Source organism: Schistocerca serialis, chromosome 12 (genome assembly GCF_023864345.2).
Source record: "Schistocerca serialis cubense isolate TAMUIC-IGC-003099 chromosome 12, iqSchSeri2.2, whole genome shotgun sequence".
NCBI classification, from domain to species: Eukaryota; Metazoa; Arthropoda; class Insecta; order Orthoptera; family Acrididae; genus Schistocerca; species Schistocerca serialis.
Window position 1 is genome coordinate 132228658 of NC_064649.1, and position 20622 is coordinate 132249279.

Consider the following 20622-nt stretch of genomic DNA (forward strand, 5'->3'; position numbering starts at 1 on the left):
CATCTCCCAGATCCATTACAACTGCTCCCCAGGGCTTTTGTTGTTATGGACATATACAACACAATCCCGACCACACTCAGTGATGGATCTGTATTACACAATTAATACACTAATGATGCAGTCTGATAACCTCTTCCAAATTTGGACTCTTTGAATCTATGGACTTGTTACTGGCTGTTGTTGCAATGATACTTCCCCATCAATCCCATACACAAAAAAAATTCAAGTAAAGAAATTATTTGACATGACAAATATACATGGTATAAAACATACATGAGAAATATTCTAACATACAGATTGAAAATAATAGGAAGGTAAAACTCATTTCCTAGAATAAGATTCAATTTTTTTTTTTATATTAATGTCAATTTCATTATGCTTACATATTGTAACAGTAAAAATGATACTGGACATATATAGTGTAGTGTTTTTTTTTTTTTTTCTTTTGTATATTTTTTTTGCTTGTGATTTTCTTTTAAAATTTTTTTTTACTCATGGTTTTTTTTTTTTACTCATGGTTTTTTTTTTATTTTTTTCTTATGATTTTCTTCTTTTAGTAAACCTAAAGATACATCAGTATTATCTAAATTTTTTGCAATTATTTATGTACACTTTCCTCTCTACTACAATATTACTACAAGTCACATTCTTGTGAAGAGTACTTTTGCTCCCCACAACATCAGTATAAACAACAATAAACTGCTCATATATCATGAGGCTTTATCTAAAATTGGTTTTGAAACTTATACCTTTGCATGCATGTCCTCACATGCATGCCTTCACCCACAGGGAAGACTTAGCTTCCAAAAATTAGAAAAATTCAGAAATGCTCACTACGGAGACTTTTTTTTTTTTTTTAAAGTAAAAATAAATCTTTCTCTCATTCTGTGTTACAACAGTGTTTTTTCATCAGTTTCAATTAACATGTGACTTCAAATTATTAATTTATACATGCAAATATACACACTTGGTTGTACAGGCAGTTTTGTTCTAACAAGCGTATTCCAGTGGAGGACTTTTGTTTTAGATGATAATAGGTTATTTAAATTTTGAAATTATGATTTCTGTTTATACAGTTTTAAAGAGACAACATTCCTGAGACCAAATAATTTCTTTGACTTAGGATACACCAAACGATAAGCATTAGGGTGTGGATTTTCTATGACTTCAAAAGGCCCAATATAGATATCAAAGAATTTTTTAATTTCTGAAGTTAACATTTTTGATCTTTCATGAGATTTGACCAGAACAAGATCCCCAATTTTAAAAGTGGTTAATCTTAACCTATTGTTATGTCTTTTATTCCTCTTTTCCCCTTGTTTCCTCGTAGTTTCCCTGGCAATATCTTCTCTCTCTTGCATAGTTAAAGGTGTACATTTAGGAAATTCAATAAGTTCTGATATAAGATTTGGAGGTCTAATATTAAACATAATCTCATACGGTGAAAATCCTGTGGAACTATGTTGTAGGCTATTCATAATATCTTCAAAATTTCGAATGTGCTCAAACCAGGTTGGATGTTTATGGCTACAATAGGTTCTACAAAGTCTCCCAATTTCCCTCATATATCTTTCTGCAGGATTGGTGGACGGAGAATAAACAGATATAAGTATATGCTTCAATTTTGATCTTTCAATAAACTTTTTCCAAATTTTAGAGGTGAACTGTGAACCATTATCTGATAATATAGCTTTTGGTTTACCCACCTGTTCGAAATAATCTCTTTCAATTTTTATTATAATTTCATGGCTAGTAGCTTTTTTTCGCTGGATATAGTTTAATTAATTTTGAAAATACATCTACCATAACAAATATGTACCGGTGACCACCTTTACTCTTTGGTAACATTCCATAAAAGTCCACTTCAATAAGATCTAAAGGTTTTTCTGGAATAATGTTTTGCATCTCTCCACCACGTCTTTGATTGCTCACTTTAACTCTCTGACATTTGTCACAGGTTGCCAATTCTTTTCTTACCTTCTTTCCAATATTGTAAAAATAAACATTTTCTTGTATCTTTTGAATGCACTTCTGTATCCCACAATGACCAAAACTTTCATGTATGTAAATGATCAGCTTATCAGCATCTGCCTCTGGCCAACACAGTTTCCAATTATCAGAATCTACATCTGTTCTCCGAAATAAAATCCCCTTATGCAATTTGTAAAATTTATCAAGTTTCTCATACCCCTTGTTGCCTAAACATTGTTTGATTAATTTCCAACTCTGATCTAAATTTTGATTTTTTCTAATTTTGTTACACATAGCTCTAATTGTTTTTTCATTTTCCACCCCTTTCAAGTATCTAATTTTAAATTGCTTTTCCTCCTCTTGTTCAAAAATCTCCTTTTCTCCGCCAATTGGTAACCTTGAAAGTGAATCAGCTACTACATTCTCAGAACCTTTTATGTGTTTGATTTCAAAGTCAAACTGTTGCAGAAAAATTGCCCATCTGGTCAATCTACTGTGGTATAATTTGCACTCTTGTAAGTAACTCAAAGCTTTGTGATCCGAAAATACTATGGTTTTATGTCCAATAAGGTAAATTCTAAATTTTGTAAAAGCCCAATGAATTGCCAAAAGTTCCTTCTCTGTGACTGTATAATTTTTCTCATGCTTGAGCAACATTCTGCTTGCAAATGCTATGGTACAATGTATCTTAACTCCATTCTCTACTCTTTCTTGAAATAACTCTGCTCCAAGCCCATAATTACTGCTATCAGTGTTCAAACAAAATGGTAAATTAAAATCAGGTCTGTGTAATAAGTGTTGCTTCCTCAACTCTTGCTTAATTTTATCAAACTCTTCCTGACAACTTTTATCCCAAACCCAAACAGTGTTTTTCTTAAGTAATTGACTTAAACATGGTGCATTCAGACTCTGATCACTCATATGTTTTCGGTAATAACCGCATAACCCAAAGAACGACTTTAATTGTTTTTTAGTCTTAGGAATAGGAATTTCTGAAATTGCTTTAATTTTTTCTGGATCTGCCAAAATTCCCTTGTCTGTGACAACATGACCCAAAAATTTTAATTCAGAAACTGCAAATTTACATTTCTCTAATTTCAATGTCATCCCCCCTTTTCTAAGTTTTTCACAAACTGACTTCAAAATCAAAAAATGTTCCTCCCAATTTTGCCCTGTAACCAAAATGTCATCTACATAAATTATCAGTTTAGACGCAAGTTCTTGCCCCAGTACATGATCCAAAGCTCTTATAAATTCGGAAAAAGAAGAATTTAACCCAAATGGCACAACACAATATTGGTAACTCTTACCATTGTACAAGAAAGCAGTATATTTTCTAGAATTAACCGAAAGTGGTACTTGATGAAAACCCAAAGTTAGATCCAAACTTGACATATATTTTATGTCTGTAAATTTGTAGAGTAACTCGTCAATATTTTCAGGATGGTCTGTCTGTCTGAACAAAATTTTGTTTAAGTGTCTAGAGTCCAAAACCAATCTTACTCCATCATCTTTTTTCGAAACTACTACTAGAGGATTATTATATGCACTGATACTCCTTTCTATTATATTACATCCTTCCATCTTTTTCAGCTCTTTCTCAACAGCAGGTCTTTTTGATATTGCAATACTGTATGGTTTTATGAAAAATGGTTCATGAGGTTTTACCTGAAGCTCACACTGATAACCCTTTACCCTTCCAGGTATGTCACTGAAAACATCACTATATTCCCACAGCAGATTTTCTAACTGTTGTTTTTGCTCCCTAGATAAATTTAGCGTTTCTGAAATTTTCAAATTTACTAAATTCCCAAATTCAACTTCATCAGTATCAAATCTATGAGTTTCAATATTCTCCAATCTATTTTCTTTTAGTAAATTGATACTGTCAAAATTTCCATTACTCTGATCACCAAGTGTGTTCACAAAATTTGTCTGAATGTATTCCCTTTCACTAGTTTCTATCAAAAGTTTCCTTCCAACCCAATCAAATGCTGTATTTACTTTTACTATCCAATTCATACCCAAAAGAAAATCCTCATTAAATTCCTGAATTACAAAACATCCATGTGTGAACAACTTGCCTTCAATTAAAAATGTCACTAAAGCCTGGCTTTTTACCAATTTACTGCTCTTCCCAGTAGCACCTTTTATCTTTACCCCAACAACTGGCATTTCAACATAATCTTTCCCCACTTTCAATTTCTTGCTTAACCTTTCAGATATCCCCGAGATCTCACTTCCTGTATCAATTAAACATTTATCAATCCATGACCCAATTTGAACGTTTATATAAGGACTGCAAAATTGATCACTTTTCTCAGAACCTGTATCCTCGTGTAATAAATCACTTTCAATTTCCCCAAACCTATACTTACCAGAATCATATGGTATATCATTACATGTATTATTTGTCACAGTTATAAAATTTGCACAAGACACAAAATTGTCATGAGTATTCTCTATTATCTCAAATAGCCAAGAATTTTCATCCAAATCACATTGTATACTATTGAAGTACTTATCCTTCAGCTTTTCAAAAATAAAATATCTCATCTTTTTCCACCACTCAGGACATACAGTTTCACATACATTAATAATCATCTTTCTAAAGTTCTTGTCAAAAGAAATAGTTTCACTGTTCAGCCATATATTCATAAGAAATGTGTGTGTATCATTAGTATCTGTAAAAGTTTCACTTAGGTTAGAAGTTATACACGTGTCATCGTTATTTGTGTAGTCAGATTCTTTACCAACATCAAAATTCACACTTTCACATACATCCAGCTTGTGAGCTTTATTCATCCTGGTAACATCCCTGGGAATTTCTATAATATTCTCACTATTTAATCCATTTTCAACCATGTGTATACCCAACTCCCTATTTAAACTAATGAAATACCTTTCCTCAACATCATCATCAATACCATTACCATCATTATCAACTTTATCAACAACATCATTATCATTACACATATTCAGGTCATACACATTCAAATTATCCCCCAAAATATTATTTCCCCTTTCTAAAGTTACCAGATCCCTTTCACCAACATTTTCATTCTCACGGCATGCATTCTCTCTTTCATTCACACACATCTCTGAACTACTACAAATTACATCATCTGACAAAGTGTTGTTCTTTTCTGCCCAAGTGTAAAACTCTGTTAAATTAAATGAATCACAATTACTTTTATCTACTGTTTGTCCTTGTGTACTGAAAATGTTATCTTTATCATCATTATTTTCCTCTTGAAATTTCTTCAATAAGTAACAACTAATGACCTCATGTGATAGCTTAGGTTTGGAACTGTCCTGTTTGGGTTTATGATAGTCACATCCATTGGTCTTTTCATCATGCTCACCTTCTGCCTCAACCTTGCGGACCTTCAAGGGGGCGTCTACTCGTTTTTTATTTCCGGTTCCTGTTTGAACTGCTGATTGTGGTTCTGCCAATGTCTCTGATCAACATTTCTGATCCCATTCCTATGCCAAACATTACCTGATTGTTGGTAGTTTCTATTGTACTGACCTCTATCAAAATTTCTGTGATTTTGATCCCTAAAGTGTTCTCTATTTTGTTGATTATTAACGCAAAAATGTTGTTCTTGTTTTGGATAAAAATTATGGTCCTTCTTTTCAAAATTGTTATATCCCCCTGAATTTTGACTGACACCATGATAATTGTTTTGTTCCCTTTTTTGAAAGTTATCATTTCCCCAATTTTGACCATTACCTTTCTGAGTAAACCCACTGTGTGTTCTTGTTGTTACCCTATCCAACTTTTCAATATAATTGAGAAACTGCTCTACATTACTATCAGGACAATGAACTAAACTCAACTGCATTGCTGATGGCAATCTTCTCTTTAAGGTATCAATTTTGATCAAGTCATCCAAAGGTTTTGTTAAATGAATAAGTTTTTGAAGTTCACTTTTGCAAAATTGTTTCATGTTCCCATCTGATTCTCTATAGTTTCGCCCATTCAGAAATTCACTTTTGATTCTAGTTTGTTTAAGATCATCCAAAAATTTTTCCAGAAATTTTGATTCAAATTCTGAAAAGGTCATCCCCAAAGTTACAATCTGGTTTGCCCAAGTCAAAGCTTCCCCTTCCAAGAATTTTTTCACAAATTTAATTTTTATTTCATCTGGTGAGTGAGGTAAAAAACAATCCTTACAATACTGCATAAAATCAACGGGATGTAAGGGTCCATCTACCGAAAAGTGCTTCACTGGAATATTAGATACAAGATTACATGTGTTGACATTGTAATTTTTGCTTTGAAATTCAATGTCAAAACTTTCAATTTTTTCGCTAAGTTCTTTGACAGATTTTTTGTTTTCAAAATCATTGCACTCTACTTTTTCTTCTAGAGTAACCAAACGATTGTCAGTTTTTTGTTCTACATTTTTTACTAAAACTTTTGTATTCTCATCCAAATTTTTAATTTCCCCTTTTATCTCATTAAAATCAATTAAATTTCTTTCCCTATCTACCAGTAACTCATTTTTTACAGTATTAATTTCACCGCTCAATTTAGCATCAATTTCATTTACTTTTGCTTCCACAGATTCAATTTTTTCCTCAACACTGCCAACTCTGTTCGAAAGCTCACCCACTTGGGTATTGACTGCTTGGACTTGCAACAAAATGTTATCAATTTTTTCATCCCAGTAAGTCTTATTGTCGTCAACTGATTGTTTAATTTCTTTCGTGAAATTTACAAGAAAACTTTTTAAATCAAATTGATCGGTTCTTTCTGTTTCATTTGACCTGTCCTGATGTTCGAAGTCTATTAAATTACTACTTTCTACTTTAGGCACAATACTCTCGAAAATCTCATAAGTCATTGTGAAGAACAAAAATTTATACACAACAATACAAAACAAGATAAAAATATTGTTTTAACAAAATACGAGGGTTTCGTGACTTATCTGGAACACTCTTCTACTGTTGCAAAACCACATTTTCCATCCATGTGATTGTTGACCAAAATTCTTGAAGTATTTTCTTCTGTCGAAAATTATATTTTTTGCCGAAACATTTCTTCTCCAAAACTTTTACTTCCCGATGAACACAAACACTGTAACACACATTCTGAAGAAACTGGTATTAACACACAAAAATTTTCTTCCTCGTAGCACTGTTGAAGATCTCGTGAACACAATATCCCGGCTACAGTCCCCAGTTGAAATATGGCATCCCGGCTAAGACACAATTTGAAAATATGATCACTATTTTTTATTTACTTAAATTTGCAATATTTCGTGACAGTACCTTTTCCGTTAGACGTTTGCAAGGCGATATTAGTCTTGGCTTCAGTTGTCTAAGTATGATTCCACAATGCATCTATGTCAGCTGCAGAAATGACGTAGTTCAAAGTGTTTCTCTCATTTTGGTGATTCAAATACAGTTTCTTCAAATGTAGTTTCTTCTTTTTAGTTAATACAAAAATAATAGTAACATAATTCAAAATTATTTATGACTGCGACCTTCACATTGTTCTTCCGTCAACACACACCAAGAGTTAGCTGCCGACTGACTATAGTCAAAGACGACTCCAGCATCAAAGATGTTTTACACAACACACAAGCTTCCACTTGTAATCAGTCTCTTTGCTATTCTTCGATACATTTTCTAATAGTAATCAATATGCTTTTACTCTCAAAAACAGAAGTAAATTAACATATAATAAGACAAATTATAATAAATTCTGACAAAAATATAAGAAAACATTTACAATTCGGTATCGACAAATACGGTAAAAAAAATAACATCTCCCAGATCCATTACAACCTTGAGCTGTGGGCTTGATTTAATTTTATATACTTTGCTACAAATAAATATCCTGCATGAAAATTATTGTAATGCACTTTCACAAAACCTTGTTACTTCGGTACATCAATTAACATCACAGCAATTAGTCTGAACACAGTGCAAGCTGCTATGGTATCAGCACTGTGCAATATTTGCTACCTCTGTTCTCCCTCCGGTCACCATATGCACGACGAAAGAAAACTTGGACCGACCAACATTCTGTAATGTTGAAGTATGCACAAATCTCGAGTAGAAGGTGATCGAGATATCTGTGGCACCGGGGGCGGGGGTGGACTCCCATCCGCAATTTCTGTTGGCACTTACGGGCAAGTGCCCATGTTATTTCATTGCTATGATGTTAGCCACAGTGCATGCTGCACTTTACATACCGTTATAACTACTTCTGACAATGTGAAATGTGTAGTGGTAGCGTCTTAACGAAGTGTAGAGAAATGTGGGGCAGTACTGTAGCACCATCTTGTGGGCAACATGTATGATCTGAAAAGCAAAATATAATGGAAGTAGTGTGATTTGTGACTACAGTTCCTTAGTGAAAATACAGCGTATGTAACAACGAGTATTTAATTTAATTAAAATGGCATTAAAGATTAATCCAGTGTAATTCTGTACTCAGGATCCAGTTCTTTAGACAGCTTTGGAAATGGATTGATTTGCAATTTAGCAATTTTTGTAGAGATAAGTGGCTATAACTATTTAATGCATATCTGTAGATCAACAAGAGGTACAGAGAAATTAAAAAAAAGATTCAAAATTTTGTACATTATGCTAGTACAGTGAATCTAAAGCTGGTGCATGGGCAATGATGTGTGGGTGAAAAGTTCCGTGTCATAAGTGAAAATGTCAGATCCTGTGCGGAAGGCACTCTGTGTGTCAACAATTGTAGTTTTGTCATCACATTACAGGAAAGATTTTGTCACATACAATTGAGCCCATCCGAATGTTGACAACTTTTGTGGCTGGCATAAGTAGTTTGTGCAGAGGAAAAAAATACTAGCTGGCCCTGTGTACAGGGTACAAAACATTGAAACAATTTGTTTTTTGTCGGATCGTAGTCCACAGAAACCAATGTACAATTCCATTAGGGAGTTACAGATAAATGGGCATGGTCTCAAACAAAAACTGAAAGGGAATCCATACGTAACTCAAATTTTATAGAAATCGAAACAGTAAGTCTACGTCGAATGTCTTATCCCCCTGCGGGTTTGGGGGTAAGAATAGGCCCGCGGTATTTCTGCCTGTCGTAAGAGGCAACTAAAAGGAGTCTCAAACGTTTCGGCCTTAATGTGATGGTCCCCTAAGGGGTTTGACCACTACCTTTCAAAATTTTCTGTTAGTGCGTACCATTTGGGGAAGGACGCCGTACGTGGTGTATTCTATATCCATCTTGCCCTAAGATCTGGCACACCCAATATTGTCATGGAGTTGGCCTTACACCGTGCTTCCAGCCACATCAGCTGCTGTGTGTTCCGGGCAGCATACATGCCCTCCATTATGAACTTCCATCTTTGCCCTCCTGACACATATGGATATTTGACACCCGACATCCAGCACGGTAGCCAGTCCGTTGTGGTGGGGTCGTCATGTACCCTCTTGGTGGTAGCCCCCTGACTACACAGGGATCGCACTGCTGATGCCTGAGCTGCTACCTCCCCACGTATGCCGAGGAGTAGATGCCTATCCCTCTGGGGCATCGGGACTCCCAGCAAAGGCCATCCTGCCAGGTGGTCTTTGCTGTGGCTGGGTGGCACCCGTGGGGAGAGCCCCTGGTCGGAGTGGGTGGCATCAGGGCGGATGACCCGCAATGAAGCGTGGTACATCATCCCTCGCGGGTGGGCCTCCACCAACAGTCTCTAAACGATCGAGGTTTAACCTCAATGGCAAGCAATTCAATCCAAGATCATTTCCCTCCCTAGCCACTCCATGGGAGGAACGCATGGCTAAAGACAGCAGTGGAGATTATTCACCCCGGTACCTTGTCTGTACGCGGGTCGATGGTGAATCTTTTATGCAAACTAAGCCTCAGTTTTTTGTGGAGCATTTAGAGGACAAGTTCGGGGAGGTGGAGGGCTTGTCCAAAATGCGCTCTGGCTCGGTTCTCATCAAAACAGCATTCTCTGCCCAGTCACGGAGGTTGCTCACTTGTGACAAGTTGGGGGATGTTTCCGTCACCATCACTCCCCATAAAAGTTTAAATATGGTCCAGGGCATTATATTCCACAGGGATCTTCTTCTACAGTCCGACGATGAACTACGCGCCAACCTAGAACGACGAGGTGTTCACTTCGTCCGGGGCGTCCATCGGGGTCCGAGGGATAATCAGGTAGCCACCGCTGCCTTCATCTTGGCCTTTGAGGGTGATGTCTTACCCAAAAAGGTTAAGGTGATGGTTTACCGTTGTGATGTGAAGCCATTATATCCCTCCTCCAATGAGGTGTTTTAAATGCTGGAAGTTCGGGCACATGTCATCTCACTGTACTTCCAGCATCACGTGTCGGGATTGTGGACGTCCTTCGTATCCTGATACTCCATGTGCCCCGCCTCCTATCTGTGTTAACTGCGGAGAACACCATTCCCCCTGCTCACCGGACTGTAGGATATTCCAGAAAGAAAGGAAGATAATGGAATATAAGACCCTGGACCGCCTGACCTACCCCGAGGCTAGACGGAAATACGAGCGGCTCCATCCTGTGGCAATGACGTCAACCTACGCCGCTGCTGCAACGACGGTTCTCTCATCATCACGAATCGGCTCTAAGATCGGTCGGCATCCACCAGCCCCCTTGCTTGTGGGGGGCACTTCACAACCTGTTGCTCCTGCTCCATCTACTTCAGGAGCAACACCCCCCCAACAATCGGGGACATCAGTTCCCCCTTCCCAGCCGGAGAAGCGTAAGACTTCTTCGGCTACTCTCGCAAGGAAGGGGTCCCTTGGGGACCTCCCTTCGCAAGTTCCGACCAGCGGCACAGCAGACACCCGCAAGTGGCTCAAACAACCACCAGTCCCTGGTCGTAGGGCCTCACGGTCGTCGTCCGTCCCTGAGGCTGACCCTGTGAAGCCCTCCACGCCTGAACCACCGAAGGCACAACGAGGGAAACAGAAACAGAAACAGAAGAACGTCCCCAAGAATACCGACATTGCGGTGGCATTCGTCCCGCCGCTTCCTACGAGCTCTGCGCCTGAGGACGAGGTGGAGATTCTGGCGTCCGCTGAGGACCTCGATCTCGCCGGTCCCTCAGACACCATGAATAGCACTAGCACAGGTGCTCAATCGGAGGCAGCAGGTGACCCAACGGCGTAATCTGCCTTCCCAGTCCCGTCACGTCTTTCTCAGCCATGGACAAAACCATCCTCCTGTGGAACTGCAGCGGTTTCTTCCACCATCTAGCTGAGCTCCGCCAACTTATCAGCCTTCATCCTTTCCTCTGCATTGCTCTGCAGGAAACGGTTTCCAGCAATCCGCACCCCCGCCCTCCGTGGCTATCGGGGTTATTATAAGAACCGAGCAGCTTATGAAAGGGTGTCTGGTGGCGTCTGCATCTATGTCCTTAACTCTCTTCACAGCGAGTCTGTCCCTCTATAAACAGCTTTAGAGGCTGTCGCGGTTAGGGTGTGGACACCACAGGCTATTACCGTCTGCAGTCTTTACCTTCCTCCGGATGGTGATGTCGCGCTGCATCTCCTGGCTGCACTGATAGCACAATTGCCACCACCTTTCTTGTTACTGGGCGACTTCAACGCCCATAACCCTCTGTGGGGTGGGTCAGTGGCAACAGGTCGAGGCGCCACCATTGAGCATTTATTGGCACAGCTCGATCTTTCACTTCTAAATGATGGTTCCTTCACGCACTTCAGTGTGGCGCATGGCACGTACTCCACCATCGACCTTTCTATCTGTAGCCCTCGCCTCTTACCGTCTGTCCAATGGAGTGTGCATGACGACTTGTGTGGCAGTGACCACTTTCCGATCCTTCTGGCACTGCTACCATGTCACTCTTCTGGGCGCCCCAGCAGATGGGCTATGAATAAGGCTGACTGGGACTTGTTTTCCTCCACTGCCGCTATCGCTCCTCTCTCTAGTGATGCCATTGATGCGGTGGTTCAATCGGTCACCACCGGCATCGTTACTGCCGCCGACTCTGCCATTCCCCGTTCTTCTGGGTCCCCTCGGCGGTGGGCTGTGCCTTGGTGGTCGCCTGAGATCGCTGAAGCGATTAAAGATCGCCGGCGTGCGCTCCAGCGTCACAAGCGACATCCCTCCATAGACCACCTTATCGCCTTCAAACGGCTGCGTGCGCGGGCCCGCCTCCTTATCCGCCAAGGCAAGAAGGAGTGCTGGGAGCGGTATGTGTCCACCATTGGCCTCCATGTCACTCCATCGCAGGTCTGGGCCAAGATTCGACGCGTCTTCGGCTATCGGACCCCCATTGGCGTCCCTGCGCTCTCCCTGAATGGAGCAGTTTGTACTGACTCCGACGTCATTGCAAACCGCTTAGCAGAGCATTTCGCTATGAGTTCCGCTTCTGCGAATTACCCCCAGGCCTTCCGCTCCATTAAAGAGCGGATGGAACGTCGGAGCCTTTCTTTTCGCACCCACCATTCTGAATCCTACAATGCTCAATTCAGTGAGTGGGAATTTCACAGTGCCCTTGCCGCTTGCCCTGATACCGCTCCCGGGCCAGATAGCATCCACTGTCAGATGCTGAAACACCTTTCAGTGGACTGCAAGCGACGCCTCCTCAACCTTTACAACCGTCTCTGGGTCGAGGGTGAGTTTCCGTCGCAATGGCGGGAAAGCATTGTCATCCCCGTTTTGAAACCGGGCAAGAGCCCTTTGGAGGTGGACAGCTACCGCCCCATTAGCCTCACCAACGTTCTTTGCAAGCTTCTCGAACGGATGGTGAGCCGGCGCTTCAATTGGGTACTTGAGTCTCGGAGCCTTCTGGCTCCGTCTCAGGGTGGGTTCCGTAAAGGCCGCTCCGCTGCCGACAATCTGGTGAGCCTGGAGTCGGCCATCCGTACTGCCTTTGCCCGCCGTCAGCACCTGGCCGCTGTCTTTTTCGACATGCGGAAGGCGTACGATATGACATGGCGTCATCACATCCTTTCTACGCTTCATGGATGGGGTCTTCGGGGCCCTCTGTCGATCTTTATCCGCAATTTCCTGTCGTATCATACCTTCCGCGTGCAAGTCGCAGCCTCATATAGTTCCTCCCACGTCCAGGAGACCGGCGTGCCACAGGGTTCTGTTTTAAGTGTCTGCCTGTTTTTAATAGCCATTAACGGGCTCGCTGCGGCCGTGGGAAATTCTGTCTCCACTTCCCTGTATGCTGACGACTTCTGCCTTTACTACAGCTCTACTGGCATTCCAGCTGTCGAACGTCAGTTATAGGGTGCTATCCGCAAGGCGCAGTCTTGGGCTGTAGCTCATGGGTTCCAGTTTTCGGCAGCCAAGACCTGCGTAATGCATTTCTGCCGGCGACGTACTGTCCACCCGGAGCTGCGGCTTTATCTTGCCGGCGAACTTCTTTCAGTGGTGGAATCACACAGGTTTTTGGGGGTGGTTTTCGATGCCCGGTTGACTTAAACAGGCGTGTTGGCGGCATTTAAACACTCTGAGATGCTTGAGCCCCACCCGCTGGGGCGCCGACCGATCTACCCTGTTGCGGCTCTACCAGGCGTTAATCCAGTCCCGTCTGGATTATGGGAGCCTGGCTTATGGCTCAGCATCCCCATCTGCGTTGCGGGTGCTGGACCCAATTCTCCACAGCGGGATACGCCTTGCCACTGGTGCTTTCCGCACCATCCCTGTGGACAGCATACTAGTGGAGGCTGGTGTCCCTCCACTGCAGTTACGACGCCAACAATTACTGGCTGCTTATGCTGCCCATGTTTTTAGCTTGCCCGGGCATCCAAATTACCGTGTCCTGTTCCTGCAGTCAGTCGTCCATCTGCCAGAACGTCGGCCCCGGTCGGGTTGTCCGATCGCCGTACGCGTCAAAGAGCTCCTCTCTAGGCTTGGGTTTTTCCCTGTTCCAACTCCTTTCTGGGCACCTCTGCGCACGCCCCCGTGGTGTGTGCCTCGCCCTTGCCTTCGGCTCGACTTGGCACAGGGCCCAAAGGACTCAGTCCCTCCAGAGGCCTTCCGCCGCCGCTTTTATTCCATCCTGGCCACGTATCAGGGCTCTGGCATCGTTTACACTGACGGCTCGATGGTTGCTGGTCGAGTCGGCTATGCGCTCACTCTAGGGGACCATTCCGAACAACGTTCCTTGCCAGCTGGCTGCAGCGTTTACACTGCTGAGCTGGTCGCCATCTTTCGAGCTCTAGAGTATATCCGCTCCTGCTCAGGTGAGTCCTTTGTGATCTGTAGCGATTCCCTAAGTGGTTTACGAGCTCTCGACCAGTGTTTTCCTCATTCTCGTCTGGTGATGGCTATCCATGAGTCCCCGGCATACTCTTGCACGTCGCGGCCGCTCTGTGGTCTTTGTGTGAACCCCAGGCCATGTTGGGATACCCGGCAATGAGAATGTTGACCGCCTGGCGAAAGAGGCCACCAGTCAACCACCTCTGGAGATTGGCCTCCCGGCGACTGATTTGCGGGCAATCTTACGCCGCAAAGTTTTCGATTTCTGGGACACTGACTGGCGCAACCTGCCCGTGCCAAACAAACTCGGTCGTATCAAGGAGACGACGACTGTTTGGCGGTCATCCATGCGAGCCACCCGCAGGGACTCAATCGTGCTTTGTCGGCTCCGCATTGGCCACACCCGACTGACGCACAGTTATTAACTGTGTCGTGAGGATCCACTTCTTTGTCGTTGTGGGGTGTCCTTGACGGTGTTCCATATTCTGTTGGAGTGCGCCCTTTTAACTGTGCTCAGGCAGACTTTTGTGCTGCCTGATACGCTCCCTGCGCTTTTAACTGACGACTCTACCATAGCGGACTTAGTTTTGTGTTTTATTCGGACAGGGGGATTTTATCGCTTAATGTAAATGTGTTTGTTTTTTGTGTTGATTCTGGCCTATGGCCTACGATTTTAGTCTGCTTTTTTAATGTGTTTCTCGGTGGTTGACTTTTCCCTTTTTTCTCTATGGTTGGCGAACCACCATCACACTTGGTGTGATTTTAATTTGTTTTGTCTGTTCTTTGTCGGAGTATCTCTTGTCCTGTGTCGGCTGCCGCATTTCCTGTTGTTCGTTTTTATTCTCTTTGGGTGGTTTTAATTTTTTTTGGAAAAAGGGACCGATGACCGTCGCAGTCTGGTCCCTTTAATCCCACAAACCAACCAACCAACCGAATGTCTTAATTATGCTGTGGTGATACTGGAAACTGTGGAGGAAGAAACGTATGCTGCAGTAATGCACTTTTGTGATGAGACAACCTTCTGCATAATTAGCAGAGTTAACTGGCACAACATTTGGATGTGGGAAACAGAAGAAAGGGTTGTGTGTAATAGAAATCAGTGTGACTCACCAAAGGTGTTCTGTGCAGTGTTGGTACAAAAACATTGCTGTCAATTTTTCTTCATTGAGTTAAGTAACCTTTTTAACAAACATTTGCCTGGACATACTTGAGCAATGGCTGATATCTCAGTGTGGTACAGATTCAACAAATTACATCCTTCTGCATGATGTAGCACCTGCAGATTGGGGTATGGAAGTTTGCATGTTTATAATAGACATCTTCCAAACAATTGGGTTGGTTGTACTGAATTTGATGACACAGTCATCTTCAAATAATGACATCCGTGGATTTCTTTTTATGTTTTATGGGATAGACCTTGTGTTTGTCCCTCCTGTGCAAAAAAACTGTTCGAGAACTCTGAATGCATAGTTCTCAAGTGGTCATGTTGCTGACACCACCTGTACTTCATTCATTTTGAATTGCCCTATATATGCTTACTTTGTTAATATTCAGATACTAAATAATTTTGTATTTCCCAGCATAAGAACTGTGAAATTCACTACCACAGTATTACAAATAAAAATAATGTATGTATATAGTGTCCGTAGTTCAGAATGGGCTTATATGTTCTTTTGCAAAAGAAAAGTGCACCTTATTAGATACTCCTTCCCTAATTTATTGGAATGTCGGGTTTCACAGATGTAAACTCTGCTTAACTTATAAGTTTGTGTTAAACCTATAGCTGTTTTGTCAATAAATAGACAGGTGATAGTGTTTTGTCAAAAAGTTACGTTTATGCTTTGATGAAATATTATATAAAAACAGGAGGAGGGTAGTAGAAGAGGGGAAAACTGTGGCCTTTATCATAATTGGCCTATAGAGTGGGCGGATGAAAATATGGGAACATCAAAAACACAACACATTAACATGCCTAATACAGTATACGAAAACGTCGGTATTCAAAAACAGTTTCCAGTCGTCTCGGAATGTATACGCAAAGGTCCCGTATGGTTTTCAAGAGAATCTTGTACCATTCTACCTGCAAAATAGTGCTGTTATTGGTAATGATGATGGGGGCAAAAGTGATTCTGGACTTTTATCTCCAAAGTAGACTACAAGGGCTCAATAATATTTAGATCTGATGATTGTGGTGGTTAGAGATGAAGTAAAAATTCATCTTCTCATGCTCACAAAACCATTCCTGAAAGATACAAGCTCTGTGAACAGGGGTTGTGTCGTCTTTGAACACAGTATCACTTGTGGGGAATAAACATTGAACCATGAAATGCACCTTATCAGCCAGAATGGTCACATACTGCATGGCAGTAATGCAACCTTGCAGAGAGTACACATGTCGCCCATGGATTATCATGATATGACTGCCAAAGTTGTCAGTGAACTCCTGCCATATTTCACTCTTGGGACATAAACTTGGCCAGAAGTTGGAAACAGTGTGAAACAAACTCATTCACCCAAATGGCATTCTTCCATAGTCTAGCTTCCTTGGGCTCAGCACCACATTTTCCTGTTAAGAGGCAGTTGCATCATTGATGAGTGGTATTGGAATTCCAGCTTGCCCTGCTGCTGGGTTGACCTCCCTTGATGTTGTTTTGATGATGACAGGTTTCATAAGTGCACCATTCAGTTGCACGGTGACTTTTGCCACTTTTGTCCTCTTTATCTTTTCATCACAATCCTCTTCAGTGTCTGTCACAATCAATCAACACACACTTTCATCTGTGTTGTGACTTAGCAGATGATATTCTTCCATTTTCCCCGTATGTGACACGAATCTTCGAAACAGTGCCTCTTGAAACATCAAACACTTCAGCAGTCTTGGTTATGGGATCACCCACCATATGAGCACCAACAGAATGCCCACATTTGAATTCACTTAGCTCCAACATAATGAACACGACATTGTTCTGACCATGACGGACACTTGCAATGTATTGAGGACATTACGCAAGTTTTATTTGAGGTCATATATAACAGCACAACCATCTGGGTTGACTAGCATCTGCATTTATGTTCAGACATGTTTCTTGTGATATATCCATATTTTGACTAATCCCTGTATAGTAGTAATTCCCATACCTATCAGTATGGGTGGACTAGCAATTGTCGCAATTTGTTGTTATAGTGCGTGTCATTTACGACGGCGGCCAAGTTTAGGTTCGTTCTGCGCATCTGACGTCACAAAACACAGCCAACCAATGAACAGAGAAAGACGTTGCCAGAGCTCGACTGCAGTGCAGACCACGGATGAATGGCTTCAGTTTTAGAAACGTTCAGTCATAAATAAAGTAATTGAACAAAAGCAATGTCTTGATAGCAGACTTTATTTTGTAGAAAGTTTGGAAAAAGCATTCTTTATACCAATTGCTTCATATTCTATTAACTAATTAAACCAAACAAGCAATAAGCCTCCTAATTCAGGTGATAGCAAGGAAAGGTGTTTGTATCATTCTCACGAACCGCTTTTTCGCAATAAAGAACAGCAGTAATTGTTTATTTCCTATTGTACTTCGATGAAATGTGAATAATTCATAGTCATACCAACAGTGTTGCTAAGCGAAAGATTCTGAGTTCAAACCTTGTTCGGTGCTGACTATTTTGTTTATTTAAAAGCAATATCGAAGTCTCTTACTTCATGAATTTTATTCGTTTGAATGCAGTTTTTTGAAATTTCTAGTTCTTTGTCTCTTCATTATAATCATGATAAGTTTTTGGTTTTTCTAATTTTGTCCTCCAATATTTCTTTTCACAGCAATTAAAAACAATCAAAATGCGCACATACAATATTCATGTTATCTGTTTTGTTTGTATATCTTCTCTTCTGCAGTCGCTGTTTTACTATTCATGTTGAAATATATTCTTTGCGACAGTATTAAAAGTATTATTTAGAGCAGAATTTCGGCTCGTACGTTGCCGAGCTACTTGATTGTCTGACGCAATTTTTTGCTTCGCTGCTTTGCCAACATCATCATATTCAATGTTTTCGTCACCTCATCTATGTTTTGGCAAGTATTTGCTGTCCGTTGTGACAAACACAAATTTTTTGCGCACTGCGCCTCACTGACAATATATTTTAGTTTCTGTTTTATTACATCCACAATTCAGTTTTGTGTACGTCGCCAATTTTATTTTAATCAGAACTTTTTAGAAAAAAGCGAAATGACTCTGGTATAAATAAAACTTTTATTACAGTTGCGAAAGATGAAATATTTCTCAATATTACATACGACACCTATCTGGTACTTAAATTAAATAATATATTGTTATACAGTAAATTTTATGTGAAATTTAGGTATATTGTCCACATATCATTCTCAACATTGTGGCAACTAAAATCGACCATACGGAAAGTATACGCTATGGACTTTTACGTCTGCAAACTCTTCAAAATTTCGTGCAATGGTTTACGACATTTAATGCTGCACAATAACTGCATTGAACATCGAAACAAAATTAAGTCAATTATGGGAGGAAGGTATCAGTCAAAAAGATGTATAAAAATCAAATTTTTGGGCCAAATAGTTTTTATGAAATCGAATGATAAGTGTGTCAAAGCAGTCGGAACACCATGTGTCAGCACAGGCGAGCAGTGCAGTGATGACAAAATCGCGTGGAATGCGGGGAGCACGTCTCTGTAGCAGCAAAGGGTTAGTGCGACCGTGGTGGCTTTACTTCATAAGCTGTGCGCTCCCCCCTAAACGTAAGTTTGCGAACTATACTATACTATGGCGCTGCTTCTCTTGGCGTGTGCGTCGTTTGCAACTGGCAACGCAGCAATCTCCCGCCTCTGGGCGGGCATGCGCGAGCCCCCAAGATAAAAGAATTCAACTATAGTATACTTTTGCAGCAGTAACTGCTTCTCCCTGTTAATGTATGTCTCGATTATTTCCATATCCCTGATGGGCCTCTTTCGTGACAGAATTTACAGAAATCAAAACGCGAGTGAGTGAATTAGTGAGTACTATGTTTCTTGTATGAGACAAGAGACTGTTTTAAGCGAGCTTCCTTCTGCTCTGCAGGAAGAATGCCAAAGGGCGACTCGAGCAGAAGACAGAGTTGCGCTGGGATCTGCGTACCCACTGCTGAGGGGCGTACCTGCCGGTGCTGTCGTCATGAGGGAGGAGCTAGAGAAGCTCGTCAAGGAACGTGGGCTCAACGAGGTGTGGCCCGCCTCGGGTCAAGGTAATGCAACCTAACTGTGTGGTGCATTTGTTCTGTATCTGCTCCTCTTGTTACACACATACTAAACTTGAACTGTCTTATCTGAATGGAAACTTTAGAAGGGTTTATTTCCAGAAGTAGATGTTGACTCTGACTGTAATTTATTGTATCTGAACTGAAGAAATAACAGTTAAGAAACCAGTTACAGAGATGGGACCTGGATAAATTAAAAGGGTCATAGGTTGTTGGGATATCAACAAAAATAACAAAGCTTTGAAAATGTAATGTAATTGTTTTTGTGTAGTCTTCAGTCCAGAGACTGGTTTGATGCAGCTCTCCATGTTACTCTATCCTGTGCAAGCTTCTTCATCTCCCAGTACCTACTGCAACCTACATCCTTCTGAATCTGTTTAGTGTATTCATCTCTTTGTCTTCCTCTTTGAATTTTACCCTCCATGCTGCCCTCCAATACTAAATTAGTGATCCCTTGATGCCTCAGATTATGTCCTACCAACCGATCCCTTCTTCTAGTCAAGTTGTGCCACAAATTTCTCTTCTCCCCAATTCTATTTAATACCCCCTCATTAGATGATCTACCCATCTAACCTTCAGCATTCTTCTGTAGCGCCACATTTCGAAAGCTTCTATTTTCTTCTTGTCTAAACTATTTATTGTCCATGTTTCACTTCCATACATGGCTACACTCCATACAAATACTTTCAGAAAAGACTTCCTGACACTTAAATCTATACTCGGTGTTAACAAATTTCTCTTCTTCAGAAACGCTTTCCTTGCCATTGCCACTCTACATTTGATATCGTCTCTACTTCGAGCATTATCAGTTATTTTGCTCCCCAAATAGCAAAACACATTTACTACTTTAAGTGTCTCATTTCCTAATCTAATTCCCTCAGCATCGCTCGAGTTAACTCGACTACATTCCATTATCCTCATTTTGCTTTTGTTGATGTTCATCATATATCCTCCGTTCAAGACACTGTCCATTCCCTTCAACTGCTCTTCCAAGTCCTTTGCTGCCTCTGACAGAATTACAATGTCATCGGCGAACCTCAAAGTTTTTATTTCTTCTCCATGGATTTTAATATCTACTCTGAACTTTTCTTTTGTTTCCTTTATTGCTTGCCCAATATACAGATAGAATAACATCGGGGAGAGACTACAACCCTGTCTCACTCCCTTCCCAACCACTGCTTCCCTTTCATGT

General features: G+C 41.1%; 1 protein-coding gene across 1 annotated transcript in view; it reads left to right on the forward strand.

The window, feature by feature from the left end:
- LOC126428115 (cullin-2-like) overlaps window positions 1-20622 on the forward strand; it is a 133010-nt gene that overhangs the window by 62149 nt on the left and 50239 nt on the right. The window contains exon 6 of the mRNA XM_050090018.1: window positions 19256-19418. Within this exon, the coding sequence (XP_049945975.1) occupies window positions 19256-19418 (163 nt within the window). The remainder of the gene's footprint in view (window positions 1-19255; window positions 19419-20622) is intronic.